The sequence below is a fragment of the Argopecten irradians genome, chromosome 8 (genome assembly GCF_041381155.1).
Source record: "Argopecten irradians isolate NY chromosome 8, Ai_NY, whole genome shotgun sequence".
Lineage (NCBI taxonomy): Eukaryota > Metazoa > Mollusca > Bivalvia > Pectinida > Pectinidae > Argopecten > Argopecten irradians.
In genome coordinates this window covers 3,290,018-3,308,446 of record NC_091141.1, presented here as the reverse complement: position 1 = coordinate 3,308,446, position 18,429 = coordinate 3,290,018, and the positions used below count along the sequence as shown (strand labels likewise).

At 34.9% G+C, this 18,429-nt stretch overlaps 1 protein-coding gene across 1 annotated transcript; it reads left to right on the top strand.

Annotated features, from left to right (window-relative positions):
* The first annotated feature begins 438 nt into the window (after positions 1 to 438).
* Positions 439 to 8,497, top strand: LOC138329107 (uncharacterized). The gene is made up of 5 exons (XM_069275856.1): positions 439 to 616; positions 4,083 to 4,170; positions 6,796 to 6,908; positions 7,673 to 7,755; positions 8,266 to 8,497. The coding sequence occupies exons 2-5, from the start codon at positions 4,094 to 4,096 to the stop codon at positions 8,299 to 8,301; spliced, it is 309 nt and encodes a 102-aa protein (XP_069131957.1). The 5' UTR covers positions 439 to 616; positions 4,083 to 4,093; the 3' UTR covers positions 8,302 to 8,497.
* Positions 8,498 to 18,429: the final 9,932 nt, after the last annotated feature.

The following is an 18,429-nucleotide window of genomic DNA, read 5'->3' as shown; positions in this document are numbered from 1 at the left end:
TGAATAGAGAATACTAATTAATTAATATTTATTAATGATTCAATACTGCCTATAACGAGCATTAAAATTTACTTCTAAAATCTATAAAGAAAAAAAAAGACGTTGCCGATAATCCTTAAATAAATCAAGTATTTTGAAATAAAAATTGCTGTGAAATGATGAATATTAATCAGTTGTAGCAGTATAATGTGATACATGTATGTCTCTGTATGGTTTATCCTGTTTGTGTATTTCATTGTTTATTTTTTCTTTGTTTACACTGTATGTAATTTGCTCCACTGATAAACCATCAGATTAAAGTATCAAAATACCACCCTTTCATCATTTTTTTAGCATCTATGTATAACAGGGCACTAGAGTAAGTTGTTTTGAAATTTGATACCGGGAAAAGGAAGGGCGATGTTTCCGATACCAGACTAACTTATAATAGTTATTAAGTTTCATTGCAGTGTGTCACCTCACAATAACAACCCCCGGGTAAACAAATCAATGAGATTATTGTGATTAACGGCACGTATTGATTTTAAACGTGTGGGATGGAGTGGTTATATCCATCAGCTGTTCACGACCTTCGCTACCATTCGCCCGTCAGCCGCTCAGCCCAGAACATACAATCGTGAGTATAAGTCTTATTTTGTTTTATGAATTAACTATTGAAGTTGCACTGATTTTACAAATAGCGAGAAAATTTTATATATTTGCACCATGTTTTATCATTTTCTCGGTACTTTTGTACTGTACTACTGAGATTAAATAATAAATAATTATATAAACTTGTGGTCAATGTGTTAAAATGCAATAGATTATCTTTAACATGATGCTAAATTGAGTAACATATGTCCTTAATAACACAAACCAATCTAAAATGGAATTCAAAATATCGGTTTTGTTAATTTAAGTTCTTTTTTAAAATTACGTCTTCTAAATCTAGACAAAGAGGTTGAGTATAACAACTCTTATAAGCAAAACAAAATCTGGATACAGGCGTCGACAGTGATGCTATCATTTGTTTTATTGTGAAAGACATTTTAGGTTAGACAATTCTTAATAACATTTACTATTTACTATTCACTGACATTTTTCATGAATCAAATTAGATACGAACAGACCCACGGAAAATAAAAGAAAACGGAAGCAAGTTAAACGTAGCAACGGAATCACTTTTCAGTGACATGATTCATGGTGCATTTTCAGGAAATTCATCCATATAATGGTTTGATTACTTAAAGATGCTCCACCGCTGACAAATGGTATTTTTTCACTATCAAAAACAGGAGCAGACGATTTAGTATTTTTATTCAGTTACAAAAGTTACTTACTTTACACCATTACCACCATTGGAAAGTTTAAGCTTCTAATTTTACTTCAAGTTAAAATTACAAAAAATAATTAATTGCATCCCGAAAAAATTCCGTGGCACTATATCCTATATGGAATGAAGTACTGATTTGGCATGCACCAAAGGCAAAATAAATTATTTTATGTAATTTTTTGTGTTAATTAGACATACACTTACACGATTAAACACCAATTATTGTTCAAGTGATGAATATCATTTATGCTCTGTCGGCGGTGGAGCATCTTAAATAAATAATTAGAGACACGAGGATAGATTTGTGTACGCCATGTATATAGTGGTTATTTTAAATATTTATTTTCAGATGTTTTTCAGTAAATGCCTTTAATTCTTATTTATATTTACGGAATTTATTATGCTAATGTATATTTTATTTATTTATTAGAGAAATAATGCTTCACAGACATATTGTCCAACAGTATATATATAAACAATGTGCCGATCAGCTCATCTTTGAATTCTTCGAAAGTGTGCACAAGTTGAAGAGAAATGCGCTATAGCAAAGAAATACAATTTACATTGTCAAATGTTTCTATTTTGTCTTTATTTGGATAATTTTAGTTTTACATTTTACGTAGGCAGCTATCCTGATTATCCTCTTTACAGATTTTATAAACATAATTTGATTTAAAAAATATTAATCTATTACCGATAATGTGAAATGATAAGCTTCATTTGGCAGATGGAATATTGAATGAAATGGGAAACTCACTGATAATCAATGTTCACTTAATAAGAAAGAATTCGATATCTGAAACTATTATGATACTTTGTTTTGATAGTCTTTTCGATGATGTAGTCAAAAGGGAAAGGACATGAAAAATTTAAAAAAATATTGCGTGCGAACGGACATGAAATAAATAAAACAATTGCGTGTGAACGCAATAATTATTGCGTGTGAACGCAATACTTTTGCGTGCGAACGCAACACTTTTGCGTGTGAACGCACTTTTGCGTGTGAACGCAATAATTATTGCGTTCGCACGCAATACTTTTGTGTTCGCACGCAATTGTTTTATTTATTTCATGTCCGCTCCCAGCCACCGTAGAATTCACCAACAGATACACGGTAGACTAATTCAATACAATAGAATATATAACCAGTACCTTATTTAGTTTAAACAATACTGCAATGAATAAGGATACCATACAACATACAAATCATGAAACAGGAAATAGTATCAATTACTTATATCAATCCGTCTCCATATAAATACGATAAAAGCAATTGGACAGTACTAGATATATTTATTATAAATTATTTGTGCTAAGATGCCGGGGTAGGAAAAGGTAAAATGCATGAATAGTTACGGAATCTGGTGTTTATTTCCAACTATACAAAACTACAATTAATAAAAATGTGTTGAAGAAAATCGGTTATAGTTTGACCATTAGTAACACTAAACACGTTTGAACAAGTATACATGTATAAACAATATACCAATAGAGATAAGATTAACTTAAATTGTCAGTATTAATATGATAGTACTGATGGATGAATGTGTATTTATATCATAAAAACGCATCTATAGATCTACTTGAAGCGCTTCGAATGACCAATAAAAAAAATGAACCGTATCAAATATGTTTTTTTTTCTTCTCTTATATCTACGGGTGTTGCACTGGCTGGTCTAGAGCAATACACTCATGTCGCCTGAGGCTGTATTTCATGGCTACCCATGCAATACAGCATCGTGACGTCATGGCGTCAACAAAATTACTATTTTCTCGTTGAAACTTTAACTTTTTTCCGAAACTGGTGTTATTATTAAAGATGCAAAGAACTGGATTTGCATTGAAAAAAAATCATTTATATTAAATATTTTCATGTATCGAGAATTACTTGCAGTCGCAAATTTTTCTTGGAATTTATTTCAAAATGGCGGAAGATTATAGTAATAATATTGCAATAAAACGTGGAGTTATAACATAACATGAATTAATCGTGGGTACTTTTTGCGTGGTTTGAAGCTTTCAAGTTATTTTGTGAATATTAATATTCGTGGTTTGCCGATGGAACAACGATAATAATGACACATAAAACAGAATTCATTGTTTTTATATCCGGGGCTTTATATATATAACCCATGGAAATAGGTGCCATTCCATGTGATACGATATTCTATAACTAAGTGTATGTTTCTGAGAAAAAAGTCATTGTAATATACCACGATTTCTTATGTTCCCTAAAGCTGGTAGCTGCAGTCACTAATAATCCTTTAGATATGCTGATTAATGACTTAGATGAGTCTAGAGTGAAAAGTTTAAGGATGCTTATGTACTGTTAATACGGCTATTCTGAAAACTGAACAAATAATAATAAAAAAAAAACGTTTTCACTTCACAAATCAAGAAACTGTCTTTCAATTGACGGATGGAACTGTCAATCAAACTGCACTAGACTTTGCAATTTGCAATATTGAATATGCTACGATGTTTGCTCCGACATTGAATAACATACTGCTTGGTGATATTAAAGCGAAAGATTCATCGATTAAATAATTAAAACATGTTCACTTTCCAATTCAGGAAACAGTCTTTCAATGACGTTCATGACCATCCCATCTTCCTGTTTCTGCCAACCACCTTGTTTACGATAATTTGAATATAAATGCGTAGAAATCCTAGTGATAATAACTCACAGCATTAATTTGATTTTAATATCCACTAATTGATATATCATTAATTTGATTGTAATATCCACTAATTGATTTTTGGTTTGTAGACGTGTCCACCATGACCCGTACACTGGTGTACGCCGCGTGCATGTCCATCCTCATTGGTGTGGCACTAGCGACGGTCTGTCGAACAGAGTAAGTGTTAAATACCATTGTATAACAGTATATAGTAGACGATTACTGCCGGGACGTTTCCCCCTACGTACATCTGTAAGACGAGAAATAATTACTAATCTTTGCATCTGTTTATTATTATCAGACTAGTGTGTTAGTCTGGCCTTGACACCGGACCCTGGCTGTCTGGTGTTATATCTGGTATCAAGGCAGTTTACATCGGGCTACTATTGTCATCTGTTGTTGATTCGTCTAGTTAATTGGAAAATACATTTGTGTTTATGTTATTATGAAGCAAAGCACCAGTTTTAGGACATGCACCTGTAAGGAGTCTCAAAAGTGTACAACTTAATATAATGATGGGTTCAATCAATTCTCCAGTGAATTTCTAATAGCACAAAAAATATCTTAAAAATTGTTATCTGTTAACAAACAAAAAACCAACAAAAAAAACCTGCATTCTGACTTTATATAGATCCCATATCAGTATCTATACGAGTTACATCCCTACGTAAGTAGTGACGGAGTAAAACAAATAGATGTAAATCTGATTCAACAAAATTATTTATGATGACATACCATGCATGGTTAAATATGCAGGCCAAAGAGATCCTTCAGTATCAATTCTACCTCCATATTAATTAATACTGCAAGACCATCAGGGCCAGAATACAACTATATGACAAATGCTATGATTATGATTTAAATAATTTTGATTTTCTGATTTTTTTATCATATAATTATTTTACATAATATATACTAATAATGATAACAATACTGTTAGAGGTATCTTCATAATTCCTATAGTTCCGAAATCAGAATGATTTTTAGTGTTCCAGCAAAATTAATATTTTATAATTTACTTGCTTTTGAAGAAAATCAACTTTTTATGTCCCTGTTCCACCGATGCAAATTTTCACTTGGAAGGTCTTTATCACTAATTTCTTTATTTTGATCACCATTTCTAAATTTGATGGTTTGATCCCGAACATTCCAGTGACGTCACTTTATAGTCCCATATGAGCCCGGTGATTCGACCTAGCAAGCTGGCGTTTCGAAGGAATAAGCATTCATTTGTAGTATTATGGTGTCAATTTGCACTCATACAACATAATTATGTAAGTTTATCTTGAAACGTTATATCAAAAAGAGAGAGGAAAAAAACCAGTACTGAGACGCGACCAGTTATCGTGATTTTTACGTGTTTTTTTTTTATTTATGATAATTAACTTACATTATATATAATAATAATAATAATAAAATACTGTAAGAGGTATCTTCATAATTCCAACTGTTCTGAAATCAAAATGATTTTTAAGTGTTCCAGCAAAATTAATATCTTATAACTTTCTTACTTTTGGAGAAAATCAACCGAGATGACTCGGCAAAACCTCCTCATCTCATCTCATCGCACAAACGATATTACAGCAAAATAAAAATGTCCAACGTTGAAAATATTGCAAGTACATTCATTATTTACATAAACCAGTAATTAGAATAATCATTTATTTCATCTAGACTAAATAATTTACAAATCCCATACACCGCCTGCAAGGAGACGTCCTTGGCCTATCGCTACCCACGATGCTCTCGATCTTGGTCTTATATTATGTAACTTTTCATGGGATATTAAATCTAGATATATCTGTTTTCGACAGTTAAAGGTCTACGAACATGTGTAAAACAAGCAGTCTCAACTGCTAATTCGAGACCGTAAAATGCAATCTTGGTCACCTTAACCACGCGAATTATGATAGAAACGTTTACTAGTAAATTGATACGTATGTCATTTAAAAGTATTGGAGACCTTTTGATGTGCACGTGTATATCATGACGTTTCAAGTGGCCGTATTATTTTTGTGAAAAATGAATTTTATTGTATGTATATATATATATATGTTATAAAATTAGGATAGCTTTTTTATTATCATTATTGTATGTGATATTTAAACGAAATCATAGATTTTACCTAAGAAGTCAATGATATATATAATGTAAGTATCGGTTAGCTTGTAATAGATAGAAACCTGATTTAGCCAAGGGCTAATCTCACTCAGGGTCCTCAGGATTAGAAAAGGTATTAGTTACAAATTACATAATAATATAAGTATCTATACAAAATATTTCACTTTCTAAAATTATTAATATTGTTGTGGATAAAGATATAGTTGTTTTCATAAAAAGCTTATGGTACTTAAATGCTTAAGGTAAGTGGCCAAAGCCTCATATACATACATGCTAATACAGTTATTGCCCTTGTATTCTTAACATATGGTCCTAGATGACCCGATAGCCCATATCTTGTTACCCAGTTTCTTTTTTGTTTAGAAAAAGTATTGTTTAATGGTTTAAGATAGTTGATGAAGGCTATGTGTATGGTCGGCACCGTAATCGCATCAAATCTAATGGAAATTCATTCGTTTATAATATGACTGAGTTATAAGCTATTTTTATTTGTTTCGTTGTTAATGTTGAGGTAGGCGTCAGACAGTAAATAAAGGATCAGAACTATTATTGATAAAACGTTCTAGAAAGTCTGATCGACTTAAGATATTCAGATAAATGGACAAACTATCACGTTTTTCATTATGTAAAATTATTTTTGTGAATAATATCCTCATATGATTGGTGATGTGTTTTATATAGTATGGACTGCTGGGAAAACGAGGTAAACAATGGCCAGAAGTGTGTTCATCTGGATATACAACAGAACAAAAAGAAATTATGTAATACGGGACAGTTCTGCTATTGTGCGTCAGGTGAGTGCTGCTATTGTGCGTCAGGTAAGTTCTGCTGTTGTACGTCAGGTGAGTTCTGCTATTGTGCGTCAGGTGAGTTCTGCTATTGTGCGTCAAGTAAGTTCTGCTATTGTGCGTCAGGTGAGTTCTGCTATTGTGCGTCAGGTGAGTTCTGCTATTGTGCGTCAGGTAAGTTCTGCTATTGTGCGTCAGGTGAGTTCTGCTATTGTGCGTCAGGTGAGTTCTGCTATTGTGCGTCAGGTGAGTTCTGCTATTGTGCGTCAGGTGAGTTCTGCTATTGTGCGTCAGGTAAGTTCTGCTATTGTGCGTCAGGTGAGTTCTGCTATTGTGCGTCAGGTGAGTTCTGCTATTGTGCGTCAGGTGAGTTCTGCTATTGTGCGTCAGGTAAGTTCTACTATTGTGCGTCAGGTAAGTTCTGCTATTGTGCGTCAGGTAAGTTCTGCTATTGTGCGTCAGGTGAGTTCTGCTATTGTGCGTCAGGTGAGTTATATATGACAGTTTTTAATATTTCATTCTGCCCCAAAAGTTACTAACATTGTCAACACTTTGAGAATTACAAATAATTTCAATGTTTTTCACACGCGTTAAAGTATCATGGTGTTACTAAGGTTTATAAAGCATCATGGTCGTATGTGGTATTTAATGATACCAGTTCTATTCACCAAGTCTTGTGGATGTCAATGACAAACTACGTTAACAAGTCAAAATTTTCGACAAGTTTATATGCCACTTGTAACTTTCGGTTCTTGTTTTCTTTTCTTTAGGATGTAAGTCAGGCGAATACGTATGGTTAACAATTCGGGGACCGGAGTCCATGTGTGCCTGTAATAATCCTATCACAAACCAGGTAAGAAACGAAGGTATTCTAAAATATTTGCATTGTATTTATTACAACATTATTATCTAGACAGATAACATTGTATTGCATTGGAAGAAATGCATCAAAATCTTTCGCCGTATAAATGTTAAATTTCATAAAGGTTAAAGGCCCACTACCTTTCCGAAGATTTTTTTTTAATTTTCTTAAAAAAAACCAGTAACCTCAGAAAATTTATATTAATAGCTTAAGATGAGTTCGCAACACATAAAATAAATGCAAAATTCCTCCGTTATCTATGTTAAAAGTAATGATTCATTTAGCTGTTTTGCGTAGTGATAGTCAACTACCGCGCGGTAACTAGGACAGCGGCGGGAAACATAAGACGACCCGCGTTATGAAAATTTAAATTTAATTCATTTTAATTAAATAGTTCCGAAGATGACTGTGAGTTAAGTATTAAGAGTGTTTAGAATAGATATCTATATTTTACTCAGTTGAAGCAAAAGAATAATGTTTTTTTTTAATTTTGTTTTACAGATGATTTGTATAGATTATATGAACAGTGAAAAATAAGGAGCCGGCTGACACTTAAACTATATTGGGGGAGCGATCTGATATTACAAAAAAATCAAATACAAAAGATTGAGCGAGCTGATATTTTGTGGACGCAAATGCGAAAGGAATAAGAATGAAGAATAACTGTTAGTGAAATCGTTTTACTTTATATTTTTAAAATTAAATAAATGCCAATTAAACATTTTGTCAATTATCATTTGTTTACTTTTTCCTATTGGATTAAATAAAAAAAAATAGCTCTACCGTACACATATACGTGGAAATTTTAATGGCAGCACTAACAGTATAAAGCGGTATATTTATGATATTTCGCAAAAATAGCATCCTTTGAGATCCGTACGTCCTATTGACAGTTAAGATTATTAAAAGATGCATCCCCCATCAACCACCCCCTGGTTGCAATGTATTGGGGACTGTGGCATATTCTTGAGTTCCATGTTGTGTCTTTGTAATAGTGGCATTCGTAGGCTTTATGTTTGGCTTCATTGGTTTAACGTCCTATTAGCAGCCATGGTCATAGGAACGCCGGAGTACCCGGAGAAAAACCACAGACCAACAGTCAGTGCCTAGCAACTGTCCTTCATGAGATTTGAACTCGCGACCCAAAGGTGGAGAACTTGTGGTAATATGTCGAGACATATTAACCACTCGGCCATCGCAGCATATCGTAGTGTAGCATGTGGTCAATGACACCGCGCTGAACACCACTCCCTGTCACCGACACGGGTTAATTAGTCGTACCACTTCCTTAATGCTGACGGTACGTTGCGCGCACTGGTTCCAGAATCAAAATAAAATCATGCTTGAATTTCATCCTTCAGCATCAGAATCCAGAATCTTTGCTCTCGAAGGCAAATCTGCTTGGAATTCTTTACTAACTCGTGAGATTTTAGAATTAAACACTTTTACGTCATCGGGTGAATTACATCGATTACACTTAGTGCTAGCACAGGGTCCCAACTCAATGAAAATGGATGTTGTCATACATTTTTTTTTGTATTTGGAGGATGGACTGATGAGTATATATGACAGTCATGTGATTTTTTTCAAAAAATATGAGATTTGAAAAATTATTAAAAAATCGGGATATTTACTATAAAACAGATTAAATATCCCGATTTTTTAATAATTTTTCAAATCTCGTATTTTTGGAAAAAAATTACATGACTGTCATATATACTCATCAGTTCTCCCTCCAAATACAAAAAAATGTATGACAACATCCATTTTCATTGAGTTGGCCCCCTGTGAGTGCTAGCACATGTAAGTACTGTCATCTCATCTATGCAAAGATCGTACGTTGTAAGGCGTCCAATTTGCTCACGCAACTGTATGTGAGGCATCGCCCTCTATTTTCGCCACTTCCCCATGTTTGCAAAAATACATATCGAGATAATAGGTAAAGATGTTAATGATCACTTGTATGCCTTTTTCGCCATAATTTACAGACAGACTACTAGTATATGCTATACTCTGTACTGACTAAATGGCCACTTCCCCGCTTGTAGACATTCGCAATCCGAGGTAACACATGACATTAACAATAAATATGTACCTCATATCAAGACATTTAAGTTTTGGAAGTCTATAATCACGACATTTAAGGTTTTGGAAGGCTTTAATCACGACATTTAAGGATTGGAAGTCTACAATCACGACATTTAGGTTTCGCAAGTCTGTAATCACGACATTTGGTTTTGGAAGGCTAGTATCACGATATTTGGTTTTAGAATGCTATTATCACAACGTTTAGGGTTTGGAATGCTATTATCACGATATTTAGCGTTTGGAAGGCTCTGATCACAATATTTAGTGTTTGGAAGGCTATGATCACGATATTTAGCGTTTGGAAGGCTATGATCACGACTTTTAGCGTTTGGAAGGCTATGCTCACGATATTTAGCGTTTGGAAGGCTATGATCACGATATTTAGCGTTTGGAAGGCTATTATCACGATATTTAGCGTTTGGAAGGCTACTATCACGACATTTAGCGTTTGGAATGCTATTATCACGACATTTAGCGTTTGGAAGGCTATTATCACGACAATTCGCGTTTGGAAGGCTATCATCGCGACATTTCGCGTTTGCAAGGCTATTGTCACGACATTTAGTTTTGGAAGGCTATTATCACGACTTTTAGGTTTTGAAGGCTGTTATCACTACATTAAGGGTTTGGAAGGCTTTTGTCATGACATTTAGGGTTCTGTCACGAAATCACTATCTCTTTTGATTATTAAAACGGATGATCAAAACACATCAAAACTAATATCATTACGAAAAATGACAAATGTGACTTTATGACCGAGGAGAGAAGACCTACTATAGAACTGGTTGACTTTTAAAATGATGAAATACGATTCGTGCTTTTGTGTCATTTAATGTAATTGTACCCTCAGATCTGCCTGCCATTATCATCCGGACTTTACGACAGGAACCAGAGAATCTATACCAAATTAAGAAATAATGACGACCAATCTTTTGACAATATTCTACTTCATCTTACAGCAAGTAGTATATACTCATATATATGGTATAATGATATTCTAAATGGATATATTTTATATGGATTTAATTAATAAAACAAAGTCATTTTGATTTCATGAGTTAAATGAATCATTTTATTTTTACACTGAAATTGTAAATTGGCATTTATTTCCATCGTTAACATTTGTTCGTCTCATCGTGTTTCCGGTGACAGGTCAACTTCGCTAGCCAATGGTGTCTTCTAGTGATTCAGGGAGAATATATCGTACTGGATACTCTAGGCTAGCGAAGTTGGGCTTGTTTTTCTTTCAGATTTTCATTTTCAGTATGTATTCGCTTTACTATATTTGATTTGTCTAATAAACAAGTTAATATGGGGAACTCACTGGTAAACGCTACCTATTCAAACAAGTTTCGATATCATGTCCAATGGACCCCATTTCACATATTTACACTGACCATTATTCAATTATGTATAAGGAAACCACAAACATCTATTTTGTTCGTCCCGAACCTTTTAAAGGATAAAGAGTGTATTTGTTTGTAATCTGGCTGCAACGACACTGGCCAAAATTGTGTGGAAAGACATAATACAGGTGTTTATTTATCCTGACTCATTTTTAACAAACAGTTGATTTGTCGTACACCAATAAGCAGCGTCTTTCCATTTATGTTACAATCAAGTTGTGGACAAGAGTATTTGGTAATGTAAACGCATAAATCAGTGCATAACTTGCAGTAAGTAGGAATTTATACCTGCACATAATCACTTTAGGTACATGACTTGTATACTTCCAGTAATTTAATTACAGACAAATGATTTCATAAATAAATGGACATTTCTGAAAAGACCAACGCATAAGTGCATAATTATACAACTGAACGGACAGCCAATATATATTATATATATACATCTTCATTATGTTATACTCTTAGTTCACATAGGAGTTAAAGCAGCTCCGAATGAAGAAAACATTGAATCAGTATACGAGATATTGATATTTGCCCTTACTATAACACTTTCAACTTGTGCTTCTTACGGAAGCTGGAATTACAAACGTCCTGTGCTGTAGGGGTCGTGTCCTTGAACAGCCTGAAATAAGACGCCAAGCGATCATTTCGATATGTTGTTGAGGAAGTACACATTCGCCCATTGTCGCCCAATCATACGGTTATTAACGGCAATATGATATTTTCAAACTGTGCCATTTTTGACAGATCAATGACAGGAAGGTGTGGGAGGCGCGGCCAGATTTTTATGAGTAGGAACTGACCGGTCTTATCACAGCCATGACGGGCGACTAGGCGGCGATAATGACGCAGGATGAGATTAATTCAGCTGATTATCCTCATGTTTTGCTTATGATTTTTTCTTTTCTGATTATAATTCCCTTAATAATATCAACATTTACAGCGGATTTGCGTGTTTATAGAGTCACGATACGACTATCTTGGGCCTGCTCTTCTAAATAATTATGACAATTATAAAGATAACGGTACGTGTAGTTTCAACAGTGATTTCCTGGACGTTTTGTCGTAAATAGTATAATATGAAAAACATATCTTGACCAAGAAGAGTTTCTTATTTTTATCTCAATTCTGTATGCAATGCAGATTTTTAGAATTTACGCTTTTACTTCACAGTGGTTTCATTAAATGAAAAATATTCCCTTCAAAAGTGTTAATTTTAATTTAATATTTAACGTTATTTGCAAACTTTTGTGAGAATACGCTACGTTGATTCACACAGTTTGCAAACAATGTTTTCTTCAGATCCCGAACTATATCAGATCAATGCTCCTGGCAGAGATAGATTCCCAAAGTGTTTTTTTTTTTTTATCGAGTGAGCTCGTCTCAGGACGACACAACACAAGTACTAAACTAAACCCAATACCATCAACATTTCAACCACTGTTTGTTTATGTGGCTCAAAAGCAACACTAAATGTGTATTTCTCTCGTTTTACCTAAATTGTATTATTTTCTAAACATATGCAATATATATCATTCATATTGTATATATTTATGTATGCTGAAATCTTACCAAAGCACGCGTTAAACTTGAAACTGATTCTGGGAAGAAAGACTTACCATTATAATTTGTTCATCACCAGTGATCCAACTAAGACCTTTCGGGGATCACTCAAGGGTTTTAGCGCACGACCATTCAACATAGACCATGTTCATAATTGAGGTTCTGTTCAGTTTACTTATAAATGTGTTTATTCAGCAATTGACGTAATCTGAAAAAGTGAATATAAATACATCCTATTGATAACTTAACATGAGTTACATAGGAGTACTTATATGTAATCCGCTAGATTACATAGGACCAAGCGCGAATACAGGATTTGAATAAAAAAAATATCATTAGTAGACATATCGACAACGAAACTTTGCAAGGTCTTCCCGTTACCTATAATGTGGAGTGAATTAATAGAGTCCTGGACAGCAGCTGTTTGTTTTTCACACAATCGACTAGAAATAAAAGACGCAGAAGTTGTAAACAGTTGATGTAACGACAATGTTATTGTCATATTAACATTGAAATAAGTGTATCATATTTAAAAGAAGCGTAAAATGTCAGTACAACGAAATACCTTGTCAAGGAACCTAGAGCAAGGAAAGTAGAACCAGGAGCTCCAGAAGAGATATTGGTCCAGGTCACTACTGGGACGAGTTGGTGTAAAAACATGACTTACATTATGTCTTGGTATATTGCATATATTTAGTAATCACCTTCTCTTGCGGGTAGGTATTGGTAGGTATTGATAGAAGCGTCAATAGTTTGCATTCGAAAACAGCATCACACACCACCTCCCAATCTCTCCAAGAGCTGTAAATGATGTAATTTAACGGAAATAACATGTAGCAGTTTTACTGAAAAAAATATGACAATGGCATAAGAAGATAGTTCGCCAATAATTGTAAGCACAATCTAAAAAATGAAGCTGAATTAATAACGCAAAGTTCAAAAAGTATCTACATAACGTCTGATTTTGGAAAATAACTTCAGACTCCGCTGGTTGTAGTTTGTGTATCATGTTTTACTGTCACTTCATCGTATTTGCATATTTTAGCAATGCTTGTTTACCTTAGGCTATAGAATTACAGCTGATGTAATTGTAGTAGAAACAAGTCCTTCGTCCAAACCATTCATGGATGTTAAATATGGAATTTATTTCACATCCCAAAGTTTTTTTGTTTTTTAAAAAGACATTAAACCTCGTGTCATTTAAAAAAATATACTTGCTTCTTGTTTTGAAATAAACGCTTGTCAAACAACCTACACATTGAAAAAATCTCCATCTTATCAACTGCTGTTTACGATTGATAATGAATAAAAAGTAAGCGTGACAAAATTAATTCGGGCACTCTCAGGATATGTGTTACTATCCCCCACCCCTATAAACTCAGCTGTATTGTGTTCTAAAGAACGATTTATATAGGTGGACTTTTAGTTTTCTAGTATTTTCCATCACCCTTTCAAATAATGATTGTATATATCAAGTTGTTCAGCAAAAATCCAATCACTTCAATTGGGAAATTCAATTTTGACTCTGTCTGCCATGTTGTACTTAGGCTTCTTTAATTTAGGGAGCTAGATCTTTTCAGTACCTTCTAAGAAAGGGACAAAGTCCAACACGGTTGCTTATCTATCAGACCGTTTCTTTTTTAATGTACTAATATAATCGACAATCTATAGGGACAAAGAAGACCTACTCATATTTTAGAGAGATCATTTTTGCAATAGGGTTTTATTAGTTTAACGTCTTTTTAACAGTAAGTGTCATTTGAGGGCGTCGGTTTCGATGGGATTCGAACTCGCAATCCAGAGATAGATGGCTTTTGGCAATATGTCGTCACTCGACGACCGCGGCCCTTTAAATAGCGCGTTTTGAGAAGTAGCATCAAATTCCAAGACGGCTACCTTCCATCCATATTTCCAAGATTGCAATATGCACCACTAGGGTTCAATGGGAACCAATGTAACGGCTTTGAGATAGATCTCTTCAGTAATTGGTACCCAAATGCAATATGCACAACTAGAGCCCATTGGAAACCTGCATATGAAATTTGAGAAAGACCCGTTCTTTATTTTTTTTAATAGAAATAGTGGTAACAAATTAAACTTTAACGATTAAATTCCGACCGATCGGTGTAAAATGCAATATACAGAACTAGGGCCCTAGAAAAACCTATACAACTGTACAAGAAATTAGAGGAAAAAACACCTTTTGTGCTTTCTAAGAAATAGTGGTAACAAGAATAAAAAGCCTGCCATCTGATAATGACCAAGATGGCGGCCAATCATTATCTTGTTTACCGATTGGTCCAAAAATGTATATGCACTAGAGCCCATGGGAAACCTACAAATGGAATTTGGGAAAGACCATTCTGTACATTTTTTTTTAGAAATAGCGGTAACAAACTTTAACTGTTAGATAATATAAAGTCTGCCATATTGTTGACCGATCTTGATCTTGTTGATTATATATGAAATTTGAGAAAGACCCACTCAGTACTTTCTGAGAAATAGCGGTAACAGGAACTGATGAGGGTGGGCTATTTAAATGCACTCGATTAAGCTTGGTTCTAACGGGCTTTACATACCTTTTGTCGGTATATATGTCCCTTTCCTGTGAGTCTCGCTGATAAACCGGACATCAGGTCTTGACTTAGGATTCCCTTCAGGTGTATTTTAGCACGCCCTTAAATAGTCTTATCATATGGATTTCCCTTTGTCTGCGCTTCTTGTTCGTGGAACCATTGGAATGAATATACTGAACAGGCAAAGAAGTGTGAAGTAAAACGTTTCGGTGTCCTCCAGCAGACGAGCATTGCTCCTCGAGGTTCACATGTACACTTGATAGTGAAGTGGCATCTTGTTTCAGATTCTTCAGAAAGATCACAGGTAATGTCAACCTACAAATGGTTGAATATGGCTTGACTTGACTGTAGGTTATATATTCTAGTCAGAAGCCTTGTTTGTTTCTTCATGATGTATGTTTTCTAATTGAGCAGAATTGGTGTGGTACTTTCAATAGGATTTATTATGTTATGTGATTAATTCTTCATGTGGTATATTTCCAGTCAGTCTCTACCCTCCTGTTTACATCGTTTCCTGTTTGTATAAAGTGTGAAATAGTATGCAGGCAATTGGTAAGTTGTACAACTGCTATTAGTCTAATAACCTCCAAGAAGATACTGAGCTCCGCCGGCGAGTACAGCAATGTGGTACTCAGTGGAGGTTGGATTTTTAGGACGAAGTAAAAAAGGTTAAGACGGTTGTTTTGGATGACCGCAGTACTAGAAGGAATTCCAACAAGAGCTATGACAACAACGGATAGTGTTTTGTCTGGGAAATGCTGCATTTCTTCCTGGGAACCGACTGAAAGGGTCTAGGTATGGTAGTCCTATCACCATTAGGTATCTGGCAGTCCTCCTGTTCTGGTCAACCCTCTCTTGTACACTAAATGTCTGGTTAATAAGCATTTGGGTATTCAGTTCATACAGAACCCTAGGGATAACAGAGACGGGTCATGTAGACCTATCACCATGAGGGATACGACAGTTCGTCTGCTCTTGGCAATCCTCTCCTGCACACCAATAGTTTCTATCAGTCAACAGATCTTGTAACTCTGATGTGAACCACTGCCTCCTATACGCCAAGGAAAGGTAGTGTGTATTTATGGTTGTGAATATATGTAGTTATTTCCCATTTTTACATAGTTCTAGGATGGTTCCCTTCGTAAAACCTGCTAGTAACTTGGATACCTGGTAGGGGTTCTCATAATTTTCATAACATGTTTCAGAATCCTGAGTACGATGATCCTGAGGGTGGTGTGGATTCCTATGTAGTTTTTTGGTTTTTTGTTTGTTTGTTTGTTTGCTTCCATTGAGTTACTATTTTCCTTCATATTACTCCATACCATATCTGCGTTATGCATCCACCAGTCAACCCGATGATATCTGGGCCTTTAGAGTTATGTGATTTCAGTCGTACTGACTTGTAGGATCACTATATCTCCTATCTTCAAATGGACCTGGAGATCTCGTGTTCGACCTCAAGATTGTGTTTTCATCAAGAATGTTGTCATCTTTTAGAGGTAGTTCTTGATGGAAAAGTCAACTAGTCCGTCCTTGACATCACAATTCAGTTATGTTTACGGTGGAATAGTACTAATAGATCTTTATCCTCAATATTCTAGGAATTACTATCGTTAGTTCTAACCCTGGACTATGTCTTATAAAATCAAAACTGAATGTTATTTATACAGCAGATGAGACAGGTAATTTGGTGCTTTGATGTACACCAATTGTACGGCTCTGAAATCTTAAAACAAAGATTTTGTATTCCTGTAATTTGTCAGTTTTCCTCCCCTGAACTACCTTCAGGCTATGACATAGTCCAGTATAACCACAAGTGATAGTAACCCCTGAAGTATCAAGGATGGTAGACCTAACGTCCTTTGACGTTTCACAAGCTTGTACAACATGTCTTTATGTTTATTTATACAAGCTATTTTTCTTATTGGCTTCCTAAGGGTTGGTGTGCCTGTCACAATGCTTCATTACGTGCTGGCTGTAATTTGAGCATTCACCACGCTTTTTCATTAACTTCTCTAATTTTTTTGACAGAAAGGCCAACTGCGTTTCAGGTTCCCTTTCGGATTTATTTACCTTTCCAAGGATACGCTTTTGGGCGGCATTTCCTATTTTCCTTGAAGTGACTGTAAGAAGACTAAATGACTTGGTTGAGTTCACCTTATCTGGGCTAGTGTTATTTTTGTACTTTGTCAAATTAAACAGAAAGAACAAGCAATATATCTTCCCTTTTTGCTATTTTATATCGCATACACATTGTCATTAGCAGCTACCCACGTATAGAGACTTATATTGTATAGAGGCATACAATGGTATATGGCATAAATTACTTTGACTTGGATGTCATTGATTTAGTGATCTACGGTATTCTTCTAATTTGTCCTTTCTTTCCTATCTCTTACATTCACTCACCTTGACTTTCCTACCTCGTACATTCACTCACCTTGACTTTCCTATCTCGTACATTCACTCACCTTGACTTTCATATCTCGTACATTCACTCACCTTGACTTTCCTATCTCGTACATTCACTCACCTTGACTTTCCTATCTCGTACATTCACTCACCTTGACTTTCCTATCTCGTACATTCACTCACCTTGACTTTCCTATCTCGTACATTCACTCACCTTGACTTTCATATCTCGTACATTCACTCACCTTGACTTTCCTATCTCGTACATTCACTCACCTTGACTTTCCTATCTCGTACATTCACTCACCTTGACTTTCATATCTCGTACACTCACTCACCTTGACTTTCCTATCTCGTACATTCACTCACCTTGACTTTCCCATCTTGCACATTCACTCACCTTGACTTTCCCATCTTGCACATTCACTCACCTTGACTTTCCTATCTCCCATTCCCCCACCTTGACTTTCCTATCTCCCACATTCCCCCACCTTGACTTTCCTATCTCGCATTCACTCACTTTGACATATTCCTCTAGATGACTAATATAATGCAGATAAATACCAAGATCATCATACATCCTTCCGGGAATGAATTCTTTATCAATTTCCTGCTCG